The sequence below is a fragment of the Cucurbita pepo genome, chromosome 1, assembly GCF_057944985.1.
Source record: "Cucurbita pepo subsp. pepo isolate OVF chromosome 1, ASM5794498v1, whole genome shotgun sequence".
NCBI lineage: Eukaryota > Viridiplantae > Streptophyta > Magnoliopsida > Cucurbitales > Cucurbitaceae > Cucurbita > Cucurbita pepo.
In genome coordinates this window covers 5,392,124-5,411,190 of record NC_141798.1, presented here as the reverse complement: position 1 = coordinate 5,411,190, position 19,067 = coordinate 5,392,124, and the positions used below count along the sequence as shown (strand labels likewise).

At 30.8% G+C, this 19,067-nt stretch overlaps 2 protein-coding genes across 2 annotated transcripts; one reads left to right on the top strand and one right to left on the bottom strand.

Annotated features, from left to right (window-relative positions):
* Positions 1-5,370: 5,370 nt before the first annotated feature.
* LOC111792586 (jasmonate-induced oxygenase 2-like) lies at positions 5,371-7,653 on the bottom strand. Its single transcript, XM_023674099.2, has 3 exons — positions 7,073-7,653; positions 6,641-6,971; positions 5,371-5,790 (listed from the first exon to the last, which is right to left on the bottom strand). The coding sequence occupies exons 1-3, from the start codon at positions 7,573-7,575 to the stop codon at positions 5,542-5,544; spliced, it is 1,083 nt and encodes a 360-aa protein (XP_023529867.2). The 5' UTR covers positions 7,576-7,653; the 3' UTR covers positions 5,371-5,541.
* Positions 7,654-15,404: 7,751 nt separating this feature from the next.
* On the top strand, positions 15,405-18,213 carry LOC111799814 (zinc finger CCCH domain-containing protein 29-like). The gene is made up of 2 exons (XM_023683296.2): positions 15,405-15,564; positions 15,875-18,213. The coding sequence occupies exon 2, from the start codon at positions 15,884-15,886 to the stop codon at positions 17,942-17,944; it is 2,061 nt and encodes a 686-aa protein (XP_023539064.2). The 5' UTR covers positions 15,405-15,564; positions 15,875-15,883; the 3' UTR covers positions 17,945-18,213.
* Positions 18,214-19,067: the final 854 nt, after the last annotated feature.

Below are 19,067 nucleotides of genomic sequence, written 5' to 3'. Positions count from 1 at the left end.
TTGAGGTATTGATATAGATTAGAATTTTTAAATTGAATTTTTAAATAAGACATGTAATGTACCTTCACAACTTAGTGAACCATGGTTAAGTTGCCTTTTAGTATTTTCATAGTCGAATGCTAACACACATGTCGTGACAAACAACTCTATAGATTAAAATTCATATATGTCCTTAGAACAGTAGTTTAAAGTTGTCCAAAATCTCCATTACATATTACCGTCAGCCTCACGATTTTAAAATCTATATACTAAGAAAAGATTTACACATCCTTAGAAGTACATACTTCGTTTCCCTCTTTAATCAATATGAGATTTCACACTCTTTACGTCATTTTAAAAGTTTAGAGACTTATTAAATATTTAATTAAAAGATTAAAAAGAGAGAAAAAGAAAAAGGTGCAGAAGCTTCATGAAAAAAAAGCAGAAAAAGACAGAAATGTACAGAAGGGGCGTGGGATTGAAAAGTACAAAGCAAAGGCAAGTGGGGATTGGAAGGGAAATTCCATTCAAATTTAATCCAAACAAAACAAAACACACCACACATTCATTTCTTAACTTTCTCCTTACATTTTATAAACGTGCTCTTTCTTTCTTTCTTTCTTTCTTTCTTTCTTTCTTTCTTTCTTTCTTTTTTTCCCTATCATGTCTTATGGCTTTCGACCATAACTTTCCATTATCTTCCTCCTCATCTAACCTATTCAATTATAAACTTTTAAAATACGTTTCGTTTACCTTTTAAAATCTTCAAATTTATTTCAAAAGACACGTTCTAAAAGCTTTTCGATTCGTTAGAATCCGTGACTAAAAGTAACATAGCATAACAGCTCATGCTTAAAAATTGAAAACGTGTCTCTATTCGTTCTATACACTTTATTTTAAGTTAGTCTCTATACGTTCTTTTCTAAATATTGAAAAATATCTAATAATTTTGTTTTCTTTATTTATAGGAGTGAATGGTTGAATATTAAAAAATTTAAAGTTAAAAAATTGAAAATAAATAGATATAAATTTTAAATAATGTGTATTTGAGAAAGATTATGTATTTAATTTCAATTTATTGACGAACATATTTTTATACATTTTCTCCCTTTATGAAAAGGGAAAATACACAAAAATGGACCCAAAAATCATATATATGATTTTTTTTTTTTTTTTTTTTTGTAGTAATTATATATATAATTTATAATTTTTTAAATTTAAAGACTAAATTAATTAATTTTATTAAAAATGCATGCTTGTTTATGGTTTTTAATGAAAACTTAATGTTGATGATATTTTATATTTGGAGGGTTAATTAGGTTAATTAATTAGGATTAGTATTTAAATGAAATTAGGACAAGAAAAGATATCTTATTGTGAAGAGAAAGCAAGAAGAGCACAAAAATGGGGTTTTTCACGAAATGGAATTTCTTTACACCAAAAAACAAAAATCCCCACCAACAACAAATTCAACCAAAGGTTAAATTCTATAAATATTTTTTTAACCTTTTTATTATTTTTTTTAATATTCTAAAAACAATTTATTATCTTAGTAGGTTACTGTGGTCCTAAGATATACAGTTCACTGTAAGAATTGTATAAACCAAATGAAGAAATGTGTCCAAAGAATGAAAGGTATGCTATTAATTTAATTCAATGACTAAAAAGTTGAATTATATATGCACCGTAAAACATGTCGGTTAGTCAGAGATTTTTACCGCCAAAATGTTTTGTTTTCCTCTCCAATCGAGGTGTGATCTCACTATCCACCATATTTCGGAGTCAGCGTCTTCGCTAGCACTCATTTCTTTCTCCAATCGATGTGGGACCCCAATTCATTATTTTTTGGGGCGAGCATCCTTGTTGGCACACCGCTTCTTGTCCACCTCCCTATGAAGCTCAATCGTTCGGTGTCTAATTCTGATACCATTTATAACGATCCTAATATATATTATTCTCTTTAAATTTTTTACATACGAATTTTTTAGAACGTGTCAGCTAGAAAGAGATCGTTAAATTTAATGCTTAATTCTCCTCCTCAACTGATTGTTAAATTTAATGCTTAATTCTCCTCCCCAACTGATGTTGTTTGAAGGGGTTGAAAGCGCAGAAGTTGACGAGGAGAACCCTGAGCTGATAACAGTAAAGGGAGTGTTTGAAGTGCAAAAGCTTGTGGCCCACGTCCGAAGAGGAGTCGATAAAATTGTCACCGTTATCAAAGAAGAAAACGCCGCCGGAGGAGGCAGCGGTGGCAGGGAAGAAAAAATAGAAGCTGCCGGCAACACCGCTGCCGGAGGAGGCAGCCAACAAAAAATAGAAGCTGCTGCTGCCGGAGATGGCAGGGAACAAAAGATAGAAATTGCCGCTGCCGGAGGTGGCAAGGAACAAAAGATAGAAATTGCCGCTGCCGGAGGTGGCAGGGAAGAAAAAATAGAAGTTGCCGCTGCCGGAGGTGGCAGGGAACAACAAATAGAAGTTGTCGGAGGAGCCGATGAGATCGAAGAAGTGGAAACATATTTTGATGCTTTGTAATCTAATAATCATAAAAATATATTAATGCTTAATTTATTTCTAATTTTCTTTCTTTAATCCTTATTTGTGATTTTCTTTTTTACCCCATTACAATATATATATAAAAATTAATTTTAGCTTACATTTCTATCCTTTATTAAAAATAAAATTAAAAAATATATATAAACTCCAAAAAAATACATCTCTATTGTTACGAGACCTTCTAAAAGCTCAAAACAAAGCTATGAGAGTAAGTGCGGTGGAGAGTCACAATTTTATGCATAATTTTATAAAACTAAAAATCAAACAAATTACTTAATATTTAAAAATTTGAAAGGTAGAACTTAAAACCCCTTATTCTATTATGTGAAAATGCTCCATCACCTAAAATGTGGAAATATTTTATTTAAGTTTCTTTTATTATTAGGTGGGGATATTTAAATTATTAAGTGGCACAAATAAGTCAATTTAAGCTAGTTAGTTGTTTAGAGAGTTCAATGTATGTACGCAAACAAGAATTGGACAAAAAAAAAAAAAAAAAAAAGTTTAAATAACGGATAAATCAATAAAATAATTTTTTTTTGTTTTTTTTTTTTTTGTTGCTTTTATAAATTTGGAAGTTCTAATTCAAATTTTCTACTTTTTAAGTGTGAAACGAAAATTTCAAAGAAAATTCAATCTGATTTATCATCTTATTATATATATTTTTATAATATTAATTAAGAATGTCGATTCGATTTTGTTTAATTCTTATTAATAAAAAATAAATTTGAAGCATATTTTCAACCCACATCTTAAACGTTTGAACTTAATTTAATGTATGAAAATAGAGAAATAAAATAGACGATTTGAGTCAATTAGTCACATTGTCCGTTCAATAATTCAACAAATAAAACAGTTATTTTTTAAATTTAAAATCGGAGATTTCAACATCTTCAATATCTTAATTAGTTATTGAAATTGACAAACTCAAATGATCAAATGAGGATGACGTGTATTATATTATTTTTAATAAAGAAAATTAAAAAAAAATAATAATTATTGAGATATAATTTATTAATATCCATCTAAAAATGATTGTGGGAGAAATGGTCTAAATCTAACTTTATTTAATATCTATCTCAATAATGGCATACTGAAGCATATTTGTTTGGGCACTAAAACTGTAAGGGGGCACTTTTCTGTTTTTGATTGGATTGGATTGAATTGAATGGAGATGGTTAAATTTGGTGGGATATTACTTGTTCATATCCATCACATATTTCAAATATAATTTTTAATATATGCTCATTCTTTTCTCAACAATTTCTTCCACTTCAATCTCCACCATACAAAGTGTGTTCTTATCAATCATTTATGTGCCACTTCAAATCAATATATTCAAAAATTTATTAAAATTCTCATATAATTGTGATAAATAGTAGGATACGATTGCCTAGGTTATATCATAAATATCAAAACTATTTTAAAAGTTAATTATCACTCAAAGTAACTAGACTTATCCCACCACTTTCAACTAGTGGATTTATAGTCATTTCTTCTTTGTCGGTCATTTTTCTAGTAGTGATGGTCGCCGACATTATCTAATGGTTAAATGAAGCAAAAGACATGTGAGATCTCACATCGATTTAAGAGAGGAAAAATTTTGATTGTAAAAACTTGAAAAGAGATTGATTGTAAAAACTTTGAGGGAAAACCCGAACTGTTAACACTGGACTTGTACCCTTACAAGACATGATAGTTGTGAATAAGAATCAATGATAAGAATAAGGTAATTGTCACAAATGAAGGCGTTCGGGTTTGCTAAGTAACCTTGTTTGGATCATTACATCCCAAACTTTATCTTTAATGTTTAGAATAATTTTTTTTTAATTTTTTTCCAAATAAATTTAGGATTTATATTTTAAATGTTTTATAATTGGTGAGAGAAAAATAATTTTTATTTGAAGATTAAATTTAACCATTTTTTAAAATAATTTAGGATTAATATTACGCCAAATTTATTGATATTAAAATTTTAGAGTTGAAATTAGACAGTAAATGATTTTTTTTTCTTTATATTAAATATAAAATGGTACGAAATTTCAAACCGACTAAACTGTCTCACGAGTCGTGATGGAACCTGAAAAACAGTATTTTATATTTGGGTCATTTTCCACAAAGGACAAAATTATTGCCTAATTATAATTTAAGGGAAAAAAATATTATATATAATTAAAAAAACACCCAAAACGACATAAAGCACGTGTTAAAATTATTTATTTTATTATATAGTTTTTGGATTTGACAATAACTAATATTATTTAAAATTTGAGCAGCTTTCACAACAACATGATTAGTACAAGAAAGTCAACATATATGATTTATGCTTCTAGCTCCATTAACCTTATCCCAACAATTGGTATTAGGTGAACGAATCTTTCTCCTTTAAACTAATCTTAATGTCTGGATATATTCGGGTCCAGGTAATCTACTAATGTTTTTTTACCATTCAGCCGTTAATGATTCAAATCATGGCAAGATGAGATACGACTTTCAGTACTGTTCTTAGTTGGCTACTCTCTAGTAGTCTCCATATAGTCATAATGTAAAAAGCGACCACATATCGGTCAACTATTTCGATATTATGTGGACTTCTACCCCTACAAGTTTATACACCCCAGGGCACCACTCTGTTAACCTAGCGATGCATCATAGCATATACATCTAGAGCACCACTCTATATCATATGCCTCAATAGCAAGGCTCAGAAACATAGATCATCGACGGTAATATAAATTACACAACTAAATAACCTAATATGCATTCTCTATCCGAAGATTCATTATATACAAAAAAAAAAAAAATAAAGTTTAGAATTAAAATGGACCAAATTTGAACGATCAAATAACTTTAATTTTATTAAACATACATTAATTAATTAGGTTAAACATTATGAACCAAAGATGTACATTTATCTAGAAGGAGCAATGGGATTTTTTTATTTTTTATTTTTTTTTAATGAATTTACAAGTAAACAAAATTGAAAGGAAAAGCATAGGGAATGGTGGGTTATCTCGGGGACTTTAATGACTCTACTTGGGATTTACCCTGAGGACCTCTCATCCTAATGAAAAGTCTGTATTCGTCGAAAGTCATTGGAGAATAAAGCGCGGGTTTATCTTCTGTTATTAGCTCTTTTGCTGGCTCTATTGGAATGTTGCTCTTTGGATTGTAAAAGAAAGCCAATGAAACTCGTTCTTTCTTCGAATTTACAATCACTCTATGCTCCACACTTCTATATATTACATTACTTAGAACCTGTTAAAAGCAAAAAGGCAAATATCTTAATTTCATAGCTTTTTAGAGATTTGAACGTACAGAATCACATAGTATGTTGAATTAAAAGTTGAGTCAGTAATTGTCGACCATTTGGGCTCAAACAAAGGACCCTTTGATGAACCTAGCATACAAATTTGCTATCAGGTGGAGGTACTGCGTAAGGACAAAAAGGAACAATTTTGGTCCTTCCCATTCTAAAAGATGACCCAAATTTTCTAGAAAATGAAAAGAATGGTCCAACCAAACAAAGACCCCTCCATGTGCAGCTGACAATAACCACACCTCCACAAACATTTTTCTTTTTCAGGCCATATATTATTATTTTTTACCCCCAAAATAATAAAAATACCTTATTGGAATGTTTAATAATATCCCTAAATTAAAAAATAATAAAAATTTTAAAATATTGTTATACTAATTTTAAATAAAAACTATTAATAAAAATAGTTTTCAACTTTTCAAAAATACATTTTTATTCTTATTCTTACTGTAGTTGGATGAAACCGTTCTGACCACATTTCAAAAAAAAATTATTGAAAAGTAATATTAGTACTTTTAAACTTTTAGACAAAAGTTTTAAAAGATTCCGCAGTATCCTTAGAATTTTAAAAATAGATTATTTATGAGAAGAGGATAAACGAGTTTCTATTAATTTTTGTTTTTTATAAATGCTTTTAAATTTTGATGTGATATTTCTAAATATTTTTAAAAAGTTAAAAAGGCATTAATGAAATTTAATAAAGAAAATAGAATTTTAAAGATATTTTTATTAATTTATGGAATTTATTAAAAAAAAAATGATTTGTAAGAGTAAATGAATGGAAAAAACCTGAACTTGATCGCCCACATTGACTATAATAGCATGGGGAGCTGGTTTGACGGTGATCCATTTATGGCCGTTGCGAACTTGAAGTCCGGCGACTTGATCGTCGGGAAGTAGTAGCGTCAATCCGCCGGGGTCGGAGTGGGACGAGAGCCCCAAGGTCAGCTCCGGCTGGGGGCATTTTGGGTAGTAATTCACTCTCAAACAAGCTCCTACGTCTTCTCCTCCAAACGCATTCCGCAAATACCCTTCTTGAAGCCCCAAATTTAGCGATAAAAGCTTCAACAATCTTCCCCCTAGCTTCACTACTTCTTCCCCATACTCCTCTATCAATTCTCTGCATTTCAAAAATTTAAAAAAAAAAAAAAAAACTATAAATCCCTTCATAAATTTTAAATTAATTAAATGGGTCCGGTTGGATTGGATTGAATTACGTACCTCAGGCAAGGCGGGGCGGCGGGCCACTTATTGTGGTCTTTGAGGTGAGGAGGAAGATAGTGAAGAAAAAAGTAGTCACTCCAATCAAGAATAGCTCCTTTTTGAACACCAAGGCGGCTGCCGTACCCTTCATAAGTCCTAGGATTATTAGCATAGCCTTGTTTAATCTCCACCGGCAGCTGGAAAAAATCATGCCACCCTTGCCGGATGTTGTCCAGAAGCTCAGCCCTGATGCCGTGGTTGATGATTTGGAAGAACCCCCAATTGCGGCAGGCGTCCGAGACTTGCCTCAGAATGGTGTCTCGAAGTGCCTCGTCTTGGTCCAGACAGAAGCCGTGGACGTCGATGATTGGGATGTTGACGGCGTCGGAGGCGGCAGCGGAGGCAGTCGGACGGTCCGTCGGAGGCTTGATGTAACGGCTAGGGATGACGGGGCACCCACTCTCGGAGAGGGATTGGACACGGACTATGGGTTCGGGCCAGTCTTGGTCGAGGTTAGTCATCACGGCCAAGGAGGCTCTTGGAATTCCAAGGTTGATCTCTATTTATAAAAATTATAATCCTTACCGTATAGCTTTTTAAGCCCAACCACGTACGATGAATCACTATATATATATATATATATATATATATCTATACACACACAAAAAAAAAAAATACTTTTTTAAAAAATATATAAGAGAAGGGTAATCTGACTTTTTCTTTTTTAATATATTCTCCACGTTGCTAATTTATATGTTATAAAAGTTTATTTGATGTGGTAGGATTCAATTAATTAGAATATGTATATATCTGTATTCATTAATAAATAAATAAATAAATAAATAAAATCACACCCCGAATGACTTTATTTTTTTTTATTAATATATTCTTTTTTCGTTAGATTCGCACTTTGATAATTAAATCTTATAAAATTTATTTATTGTAGTATGATTCCTCATTGTTTAACGGATCGAATTGTGTCTTTTCCATACTTTTTTGTTCGAGTTGTGATATTCATGTAGAAAAAAAAAACTTTGTACGACTCTTTTTTAGATTTGTGTTAGTTGGTTTTTGATGTTGTATTAGATAAATCGAATTTGAAGTTATACCCACGTGGTTAATATAATATACGTTATATTTTACTATTTGCTACGCGTAGTTCTGTTATATATTCAAAATTAGAAGCTGAAATAATCAAAAACGTTTTTGGAGATTTTTTTTTTTTTGTTTTTTTTCTTCATGGAAGTCATACGGACACTCTGCACCATCGGTAAATGATGTGGTTCCGATTGAATTCGGACAACATAAGGAAAAAAACAAAGAAAGAAAAAGACATAAATGTAGGCGACAAGTAGTGGAAAGTAGGAGAAAAAGGGAGTTAATGAAAGGTCATAAAAGTAAAAACGTAGGGAAGGCGAGGGATGAGGCTTAGGTTTAGGTCGCGGTGAAAGAAGTGGGAAATGACTGGATTAAATTAAGAAACGTGAATATTATGGGGGCAATCTGTGGGCAAAAAAGGAAAGTCAGTTTTTTTTTTTTTTTTTTTTTTTTTTCTAAATGGAGGGTACTTTGGGGATTTTACAATTGTGGGTGGTTGATGGGGCAACGGAAATTGACATGGCCGACACGCAGAAATCAAAATTTCATATTCTTTAAATATTAATAAATACGGATATCATTTTGGATGGATTCGGTCTTTTATTATTATTTAATATATATATATTTGTCTTTCTTTTATAATTTATTCCATTAAACAAATCATTAAAATTATAATTTTAAAATGTTTTTGGACTCTGCAATAAAATTTGTTTATAAACAATATTATAAATGGTTGGACAAATACTTTATTATTTAAGTAATTTTAGACATTATTTTTTTAAAATCTTGATTTGAAAAATCTTTTCATGGTTCATATTTAAAAATAAATAGAATTTTCGGAATATAAAATAAGTTAGGCATGTATTTCAATGTTTTAATTTTTAATTCTAAAAAAAAAATATTTATTAATTTAGAGTTTTAACTTTTTGTTAAAAAAAATTAATTAATTAATTCTGTGAAATGATTAAAGCTTTAGTTATAAAGAAGTAGACAGAAGAAACAAAAATATCTTTAATTTTTTTATTAAAAAATTATTTGTTTCCCTCAAAAAAAAAAAAACAAATAATGTGAGTATTTCCAAATAAGATTTAAAGCATTCATAGAAGGCTATAGAAATAAGATGTAAAAATTGATTTAAGTTTTTCGAAATTATAAATTTTTTGTAATGAATTTTATTTACCTATATTATTTAAGAATTATGTCGTAGGTTGACATTCAGAAGGTTTAGGCATTTCTCGTGTATGAAATGTATTGGTTGAATTAAAAGGACCCTATTAAATGCAATTTAAACTTTCAATTGCTACAAATCCAAATTCAATCGTTCGGCTTTGGCTTGTTAGTATCATCGTTAATTTTACGGTTTCTAAAATTACGCAACGAAATCAGTACTATCTATATACTTAATCTTTTGACTTTTCTTTTCGGACTTCTCCTTAAGGTTTTTTCTTTTTCTCTGGTGGGCTTCCTCATCACAGTATCTTAATTTTTAATTTTTTTTTCTTTATAGATTCATACAAAAATCAATTTTTTAAAAAAAGTTAATTAAAGGGTTGAATATAAAATTAAATTTTATGTGGAATGGAATCTAAAATTTTCAATTTTGTATCTAAAGTATTTGTAAATGTACGGATTAAATTTTAAATTTTAAGTATTAAATTTATAATTTCGAGAGTTCATCAATTAAATAAACACAAATCTGAAAATTTAAAGACAAAATTTGTAATTTAACGTTTAATTTTTTTAATAAAGTTTTAACCATAATTGATCTATAAATTTTTTTTCTGTCAATTATAGATATAATCTATGATTTTTTTTTAATTTCTTAAATTAAATAAATAAAAATTTAAAATTTTGAACATGTAATTTAACATTTTTTTTTTTCAGAGAATAGAAGAGTTTTGTTTAAAATATAAAAAATAAATTTATTAATGGGAAATAATTGCATTGACTAATACAAAATAAGAAATAGAATTTTAATACGTAAACTAAAAAAAAGAGAGAGAATTAAAACATTTATAACTCGTGCTTTTGGACGCTACCGTCCACACATTGCGCCGTTTGGTTTGATTTTTAATTTAGAATTTAAAAAATTCCCACAAATATCCACACAAAATAAGTTTGTCAAAGGAATAATAATAATAAAACAAAAATGCAGACTTAAATTAATTAATTAATTAATTATAAACTTCAATGCCCGTCGACTTTAATTTGCAACTGGCGCAGTTAATTATTATTCCTCAATAAATAAATGAATAAACATGACATTACGAGTTTACCCTTACGGACTTTAAAGAATAGATTTCTCCATTTTTTATTTAAACATAAAGATCGATAAATGTCCAATAAATTAAAAATTTATGAATTCTGTTTATTATTATTATTGTTATTATTATTATTATAGCTTAAATTAATTTGTGAAAACAATAAATTTAAAGTATAATATCATTTTAAAATTTTATGTATAAATTATGCATTTTTCTAAGTAATATTATTTAGTTTTTAAAAAATTAAAAATAGATTATAATTACTAAAAGCATTTAAAAGGGAATATTAATTAGTCTAATCTTTGGGTTTAACAGAATATGTTGATTAATAAAAGTTAATAAAGGAAGAGTTAAACTTTACCCTAATTTAAATGAGATTAATTAAATATTATTCATAATAGAATAAATTCTCACAGCTTTGATTGAGTTGTAATTCTCTCTAAAAAGGAGAGAAATATATATTATAGAATAAAGAAACTTAAGCATTAAAATATCGATGGATATTTTTATAATAATTTTTTTTTTAAATATATTTAAAGTAATAACTAAGTTGTTTTTGCTTTCAAACTAAGTTACAGAAGATATATATATTTATATGTAAATTAGAATTATTATTTCATTTTTATAATTACTTATAAGACCCCAAATAATAAATAAATAAAAATATATATACACCTTTTTTTTTTATGAATATTACAATAAATGAAATAAATTAATCCTTGATTATAATACTATTTTTTTTCCAACTATCGTTTATTTGACAATGGATTGAATAGAAGAATTCTTAAAGTTTTTTCGATCAAAATAATAATAAGATGGGAGATTAGACCACAAGTATTATGTTTGAGCTATGTTTAAATTGATATTATTTTTTTATATTATATTCATAAAAAATGTCATTATAAAATCACGAAAAAGTATACCTAGATTATATTTATTCCTTATACAAAAAGAAAAAAAGTTAGAATAATTTTATAAGAATTGAATAAATTCCAAAAGAACTCGTTCGAAAACATAATTAATAATTAATTACAGGGTAAATATGGAGTTAAGATAGAAGGGTTGTTTGTAATAATTTTTAAATATTAAAAAAAAACTTTTAAACAAGTAAATGTCAGATTTATAATCTTGTTTTAAGAAACTAATCCACATATTTGTTTAAAATCAAAGTAATTTCAACTTTTTTTAAAAAAAGTTGTTCTAAGAAATTTATTAACTAATTAATTTATAAATATAAAAGCAATTATATTTGAGTTCATTACCATTAAATCATTTTAATTGAGTCATTAATACATTTTTTATATTTTTATATTTTTATGACGGTTGAGTCGACACCTACCCACCTTATCTAAGAATTACTTTTAAAGCGATTGACAAAATAATAATAATAAAAAATAATAATAATAATAAAATTGTGTGTAAAAATATTAAAATTTATTAAAATTACAACTAAACAAAATATTATTTTAAAAGTAAAGTATGAAATTAGATATTCAAATTTTTCGATATATATATTGGTCCTAAATTAATTTAAATTAGTTTAATGCTATTTGGGCTATTTGATTTTGTTTATATAGAGAAAACAATAGACGACCTAAGCAATGACATTAAATTGATCTCATCTTTTGATTACTTATTTTCAATTAAAATTATCCAATTAAAAAAAAAAAAAAAAAAAAAAAAAAAAACCCTATCTCTTTCAGCGCCCAATCAGTGTATTTACAATATATATTTTCTGATTAAATTATTATTTTTTTGAGATAAGTGATACCGCATAAGGGAAAAAAATCCCAATATTTAAAATTATCCATTTTTTTTTCAAAGATTTAACGACGACATGTTTTTTAATATAAAAAAATAAAATAAAATAGGGACAATGAATTCAAACTTGGTCTCATTCCAATAAATGGGCTTATTTGGGCCCAAGTACTATAATTAATGGGCTTAGTTGGGCCCAAGTACTATAATTAATGGGCCTTAGGCTGAAGGCAGGAAAAGACCGAAGAAAAGAAAAGAGGCCCAACATAAAAAGTAGACATGACCCAAATAAGTCTAGGCGTCACTAATTATTGGGCCAGTAATATCTATTGCATTACCTACCAGCCCATGGGCTAGCCTAAGTCCCGAGTAAAAGGGAGGTACATGAAATTAACCAAAACCAAAAAAAATTAATAGTTACTATTTATACCAACAATGTGTATCCTTATATTAGGCGATCTTATGGAAAAATTCAAAAGAAACCGGCTAAAAAGACATGTCTTACTCTAGTAGATAATCTAGTCGTGTACAAGTAATGTTAGGATCGTCACGTGTTGAACCTAGAATTTAAATCCTAGTTCGAACTTGAGATACAAGACATCAAAGTAAAACTTCGAATGTTGGGACCATCGTCGTTATCTTATTCAAAGAAATCGTAGATAATACAATATATTATAAAAAGATTGTCATTATCAAAAGCAACTAGGCATAAAATAAACACATAAATTATCATAGTCAAAGATAATGGTCTTATAATGTTATCTTTTCAACCACTTATTAAAATATATCACATTAATAATTATTTTTATATAAGACTACGTTTTTATTATTATGTTATTGTTCGTTTAAATTTTTCGTGAGTTAATTTATAATAATTACATAAAGTTTATACTAAATTATTAGTTTAAGAAAAAATGGGTAACACATAATTAGTTTACGATACAACTTTTGTCGATGATAATATTACAAAACTTTAATCGTTTTTTATTTTATTTTGTGGTTGCATACCAAACTATATAATAATCTTGCATTTTTCTATGTATTCATAATCATATTTCTTTGAAACATGTTTTTCAATCATGATGAGAATGTCTTGTAATACCACAAAATTGCTTGTGTATAAGTTTATTATTAAAAATGACAAAAATTTAATAAACTTTTGTTTTTCTATAAAATTATATATATATATATATATATATATATTTTTTTTTTTTTTTTGTAATAGGTTAAATTAGACTCAATGTCATACTGTTGATAATTATTAAAAATATATTATCCCATAAATTAAGTAATTATATACTAAATATTTTATGTGTTGCATCAATTTGATTATTTATATAATTCTGCCTTGTAGAATACTTTTTTTAATAAATAATTAAAACAATGTGTATCTTCCATCTTAACAAACAAGATATTTAATAATTGTACAATTAATTTAATATAATAATAATTATTCAATTTTTTAAAATGATACAATAATTATTTATTATTATATTTGTAAAGAAATAAAATTTCTTACTATTTTGTAATTATAGTAATGATTTTGCTACTTGTAAAATAACTCTTTTCTATCATTAAAAAAATAACAATTTTCTTTCTAATCTATAGTTTCAGTTAATTCATTTTATTATTAAATACAATATGTGACGTCTGAATAAGAGAAAAGTATATGAATAAAACGAAACCACATGTAAAAAAAATTGATAATTAGTACCTGCCCGAACTAAGCGTGCTTCCTTTTTCGGTGACTCTATTATAAGAACTAAAAAATAAAACATATTTGGTTGTGCACAATATCTGTTAGCAGAGGGCGTAAGCTTTTACAAAAAGAAAACAAAACATTCTTTATAAGAGTGTGGAACCTCTCCCTATCATACACGTTTTAAAATCGTGAAGCTAAAAACGATAAAGGTCGGATAATATTTGTTAGCAGTGGATTTGAGCTGTTACAAATTGTATTAGAACTAGACACCGGACGGTGTGCTTAGCAAGGGCCTTTAGACCCCTGGGGAAAGGGTGGACCGGAATAAGGTTGTAAAAAATTGATGAATAATATAATGAGGGATTTGAAAGTCGAGGGGCATAAGTGTCAATATGCCGAAAGGCTATGCCACTACTTGTGTCCTTCCCTTTTGACCTATGAGAAAAAGCGTTCTGGAAACTCCTCTCTTTATAATAAATCCTTTCCTGCCCTTTACTTCTTCTCTTCATCTTAATATATATATATATATTTATTTATTTATTTACTTTTTTGAAGTTATATTATACTTGTTATTTAAAGGGTTTTATTATATATATATATATATATATATATTTTTTAAATAAAGAAAGAAATGGAGCATTTGAAAGTCAAAGGGAGAAGATTGAAAATTGATCCATGGAAAGAACAAACTGTAATTAAAGATTTTAATTAGAGAGAATCAAAAGTTTTAAATTGATAATTAAAAGATGAGTGTTTGTCAACTTTATCAAAGAAAATCAATTTGAACATGACTCAATAAACAAGACAAGACAGTAATTATTGGTTGAATTTTTCACTCCAAAAAAAAAATCAATTTATACTTGTTACTTCAATTAACACCTCAAATTAATAATTGTATTAATTATATTTATAGATCCATTCAAATAGTTTGAAAGGAATAATTTAAAAGAAAAATATATAAAAAAATTATTGGTAAAATTTGATCCCACAAATTTTCTACTAAGAATCTCTGCCTCGATTCCACTAGAATAGGAGATTAGGAGATTGGAGAAGCCTTTTTGATCCGTGAACTTCTTTAGTGAGTCAATGTTAGTCTTCTCCACGAGGAAAATTAATTCTAAACCCAAAAAAAAAAAAAAAAAAAAAAAAAAAATTTTGATGGAAACAACTTTTAAAAAAAGTTATAATTAAAGGGAAAAAGAAATTGAAATTGAATTTAGAGAAGCAAAAAGACAAAATCCGATGAGTGGAAGACTGAGTCGGATAAATTCTGTCACCCACCCAAATGGCTGAACCACAACACTCTCGACGCGTCAACCATCGCTTTCATCACCCAAAATAATAATAATAATAAAAGATCATAATCATAAACCAATTCCAATTTCATCTTCATTTCGAATTTCATTTGGGTTTCATTTGAATTTCCGCGACTTGGGTCGAATTTGGATAGCCAAAGTGGGGCCTTTTTCTCTCCTTTGCCTTTCACTCTGCTTTGACTTTGACTGCTGAAGCCGCTGCGAAGAAAAGTCGCACCTTCTTCCCCCTTTCTTTCTCTCTTTACCCTCTCCCTCTTCTTAATCGCCTGAATAAAACCCCCACTTCTTCCATTCTTAGCATCTCAAACTCCCTCTCCAAATCGAGGCCTTCTCGATTCAACCATTCAACTTGTTTCTTCAATCTACTTCCAGGTACCAACATCTTCTGCTCCTCTTCAATCCAGCCCTTTTCTGCCTTCATCTTTGTGTTTTTCCACATGGGTTTTCCTTCAATCGATCTGGGTTTCTCTTAATTTTTTAGTTTATGCTTGCGGGTTTGCGTGGTTTGAGTGATTTTCATCTTTGTTCTTCTTTTGGGTTTCTCTAGAAGGAAGGAAGTTTAGAAATTCATGTCGGCGGATTAAACTGATTGCGTTTACAAAATGATTTTTGCTTACAACCCCATCTTTCAAACGTGTGATTTGTATACGTTTTCTGATTATTGCGGGTTAAAATCTTGCAGGAGCTGGATATGTGCAGTGGCTCAAAGAATAAAGTTGCTTTCTCGAATTCCGCCATGGAATCTAAGTTTCAGAAGCTTAGAGATGGAGCTTTATTCTCTGCGAATTCGATCTTGCTTGAACTATCAGCCTCTGATGATGTAGATGGGTTTAAGAGAGAGGTGGAAGAAAAGGATTTGGATGTTGATGAACCAAGCTGCTGGTATGGAAGAGGAATTGGGTCAAAGAAGATGGGTTTTGAAGAAAGAACTCCACTTATGATCGCTGCTATGTATGGAAGCTCTAAGGTTGTCAAATACTTAATTGAGACAGGCAAGGTTGATATCAACAGGGCTTGTGGATCAGATATGACCACTGCCCTTCACTGTGCCTCTGCTGGTGGCTCTGGTTCTTCCCTTGAAACCATCAAGCTCTTGCTCGACGGATCGGCTGACGTTGATTGCGTCGATGCGAACGGGAGAAAACCTGTTGATTTGATTGTTTCAGCTTGCAGGATGGTGTGTTATTCAGGAAGGAAAGCTATGGAGATGTTGTTGAGAGGAGATGGTATGGCTGGGGTAGGTGATCTGAGCCTTTTCCTAGAAGAAGACCAGCAGAAGATCTCAGCTTCCCTGTCTGCGAAAGAAGGAAGTGACAAGAAAGAGTATCCCGTTGATATATCGCTGCCCGACATCAACAGCGGGATATATGGCACTGATGATTTCAGGATGTATACTTTCAAAGTGAAGCCTTGTTCGAGGGCGTATTCGCACGATTGGACCGAGTGTCCTTTCGTTCATCCTGGCGAGAATGCTAGGCGTAGAGACCCCAAGAAGTACCCTTATAGTTGCGTCCCGTGCCCTGAATTCCGAAAGGGGGCTTGTCCTAAGGGAGATTCCTGTGAGTATGCACATGGTGTCTTTGAGTCTTGGCTCCACCCTGCTCAATACCGAACCCGGCTCTGCAAGGATGAGACTGGCTGCAGAAGGAAGGTCTGCTTCTTTGCTCACAGACCTGATGAGTTGCGCCCTGTATATGCATCGACTGGCTCAGGCATGCCTTCGCCTAGGTCTCTTTCAAGCAGTGCTGCAGATATGTCTACCATGAGCCCGTTGGCTCTTGGTTCATCGTCGTTGTCGTTGCCGACTGCTTCAACGCCTCCCATGTCTCCCTTAGCATCGGTGTCTTCCCCTAAAAATGGGAACTTGTGGCAGAACAAGATTAACCTTACTCCTCCTGCTCTGCAGCTCCCTGGTAGTCGGTTGAAGGCGACCTTGAGTGCAAGAGATTTGGATTTAGAGATGGAATTACTTGGATTAGAAAAGAACGTGAGCCAAATGCAACATCAACAACAGTTGATCGACGAGATATCCCGGCTCTCCGCTCCTTCTTACTGGAGTGCAGACATAAGCAGGAGCGCAGAGTTGAAGCCATCAAACCTTGATGACATGTTTGGATCATTAGATTCTTCCTTGTTGTCTCAGTTGCAGGGCTCGTCGCTAAAAACGCCAATCTCGGCTCAAGTTCAATCTCCAACCGGGCTGCAGATGCGCCAAAACATGAACCAACTCCGTGCGAGTTACCCAGCTAACTTATCATCCTCACCTGTAAAGAAACCCTCTTCATTTGGCTTTGATTCATCAAGTGCAGTGGCAGCTGCTGTGATGAACTCAAGGTCTGCAGCCTTTGCAAAACGAAGCCAGAGTTTCATCGATCGAGCTGCAGTGACCCGCCATCCTGGGCTTACTGGAGCTGCAAATTCTGCATCTACAATGTCTTCCCATCTCTCAGATTGGAACTCGCCCGATGGCAAACTAGACTGGGGAATGCACGGCAACGATCTCAACAAACTCAAGAAATCTGCCTCGTTCGGGATCCGAAACAACAGCATGGGAACCCCCACGTTCGCTTCACCAGTAGAGGAGCCTGATGTCTCTTGGGTTAACTCCTTGGTGAAAGATGTTCCCTCGGACAGGTTCGGAATGTTCGGTGCGGAGAAACGAGCATACAACCTCAAAAGAGACATCAACGAGATGCTCCCGTCCTGGATGGAGCAGCAGTTGTATGCAGAGCAGGAGCAGACAGTGGCATAAACAACAGCTGCTACGATTCCTCCTCTTCAATATGCTAACAGTATCAAGTTCTTCACATTTCATTCAATATTTGATTACGGAAACTAAAGTTTAAAGGTAGTCATAGTAGTAGTAGTAAAGAGCGAATTGTTGTAGAGGCAATTCTAGTAATGGGGTCTCGATGGATCTTCAAACAGATCAGTAACAATCTGATGTGATAATCAGATGAATAAGATACCTTTGTATTCTTTTCACTGTATTATATTATATTTGTTAATTTATTTTCTCCATTTTGGGGCTCATACAACGTGAATGTCTGTCTATCTTTACGATCTCGTAGCGTTCTAATTCATTCCTTTGGAGCTTTTCTTCAAAAAAATTTAAAACGAGTCCGCCAGTGAAATGTTTCTACTCCTGCTTTGTTCTCCTCCCCAATCGATTTTGGGTTCGTTTGAAGTTACAAACACAGATGGTCGAAACTCTTCTCTAGATGGAGCCTGAACCCGACCTTCCTACTTGAAACCATATGAGTTGAGGCTGAATGATTGACCCACAAGTTAGAAAAATGGAAGTAAAGAAAGAAGGAGAAGTGGAAATAGAGGGAAGATGTAATGGAGGGATGGGGAAGGAAGAGGGCAGGCAGAGGCAGGCAGGCACAGACAGAACCAGAAGAGTGACAGCAAGGTAAGCTGAAAGGGTTGGCTGTTATTATTAATATATTGTTTAGGATTAGGACAGCTTTGAGGTTGTCTGAAATGGGTGGTGGAGGGCCCATTGCTTCTTCACTTTCGTAACCTAATTTATTCCTTTTCATAGCCGCCCATCACATTTTTCTACTCCAAAATCTTTCAATGGGTACCAACACATTCACAAAACCAGATATTTTTCTCCAAAGTTTACTCTTTTTAACTTTCTGGCCCTTGGCTCAAAAATAACCATAAAACTATTAAATTGGTCCAAAACTATATATATATATATATATATTAGTAAATTAAAGGACGAAAATTGATATCACAATTAATTTTATTTTAGAAAGTATAATTAATTTCTATACACCAAATGTTACATCAATTTATGTGGATAATGTTGCTTATAATGTTACGTGTGCTTTTCAATTTTTACACCGTCTTTACTATTTTTCAAT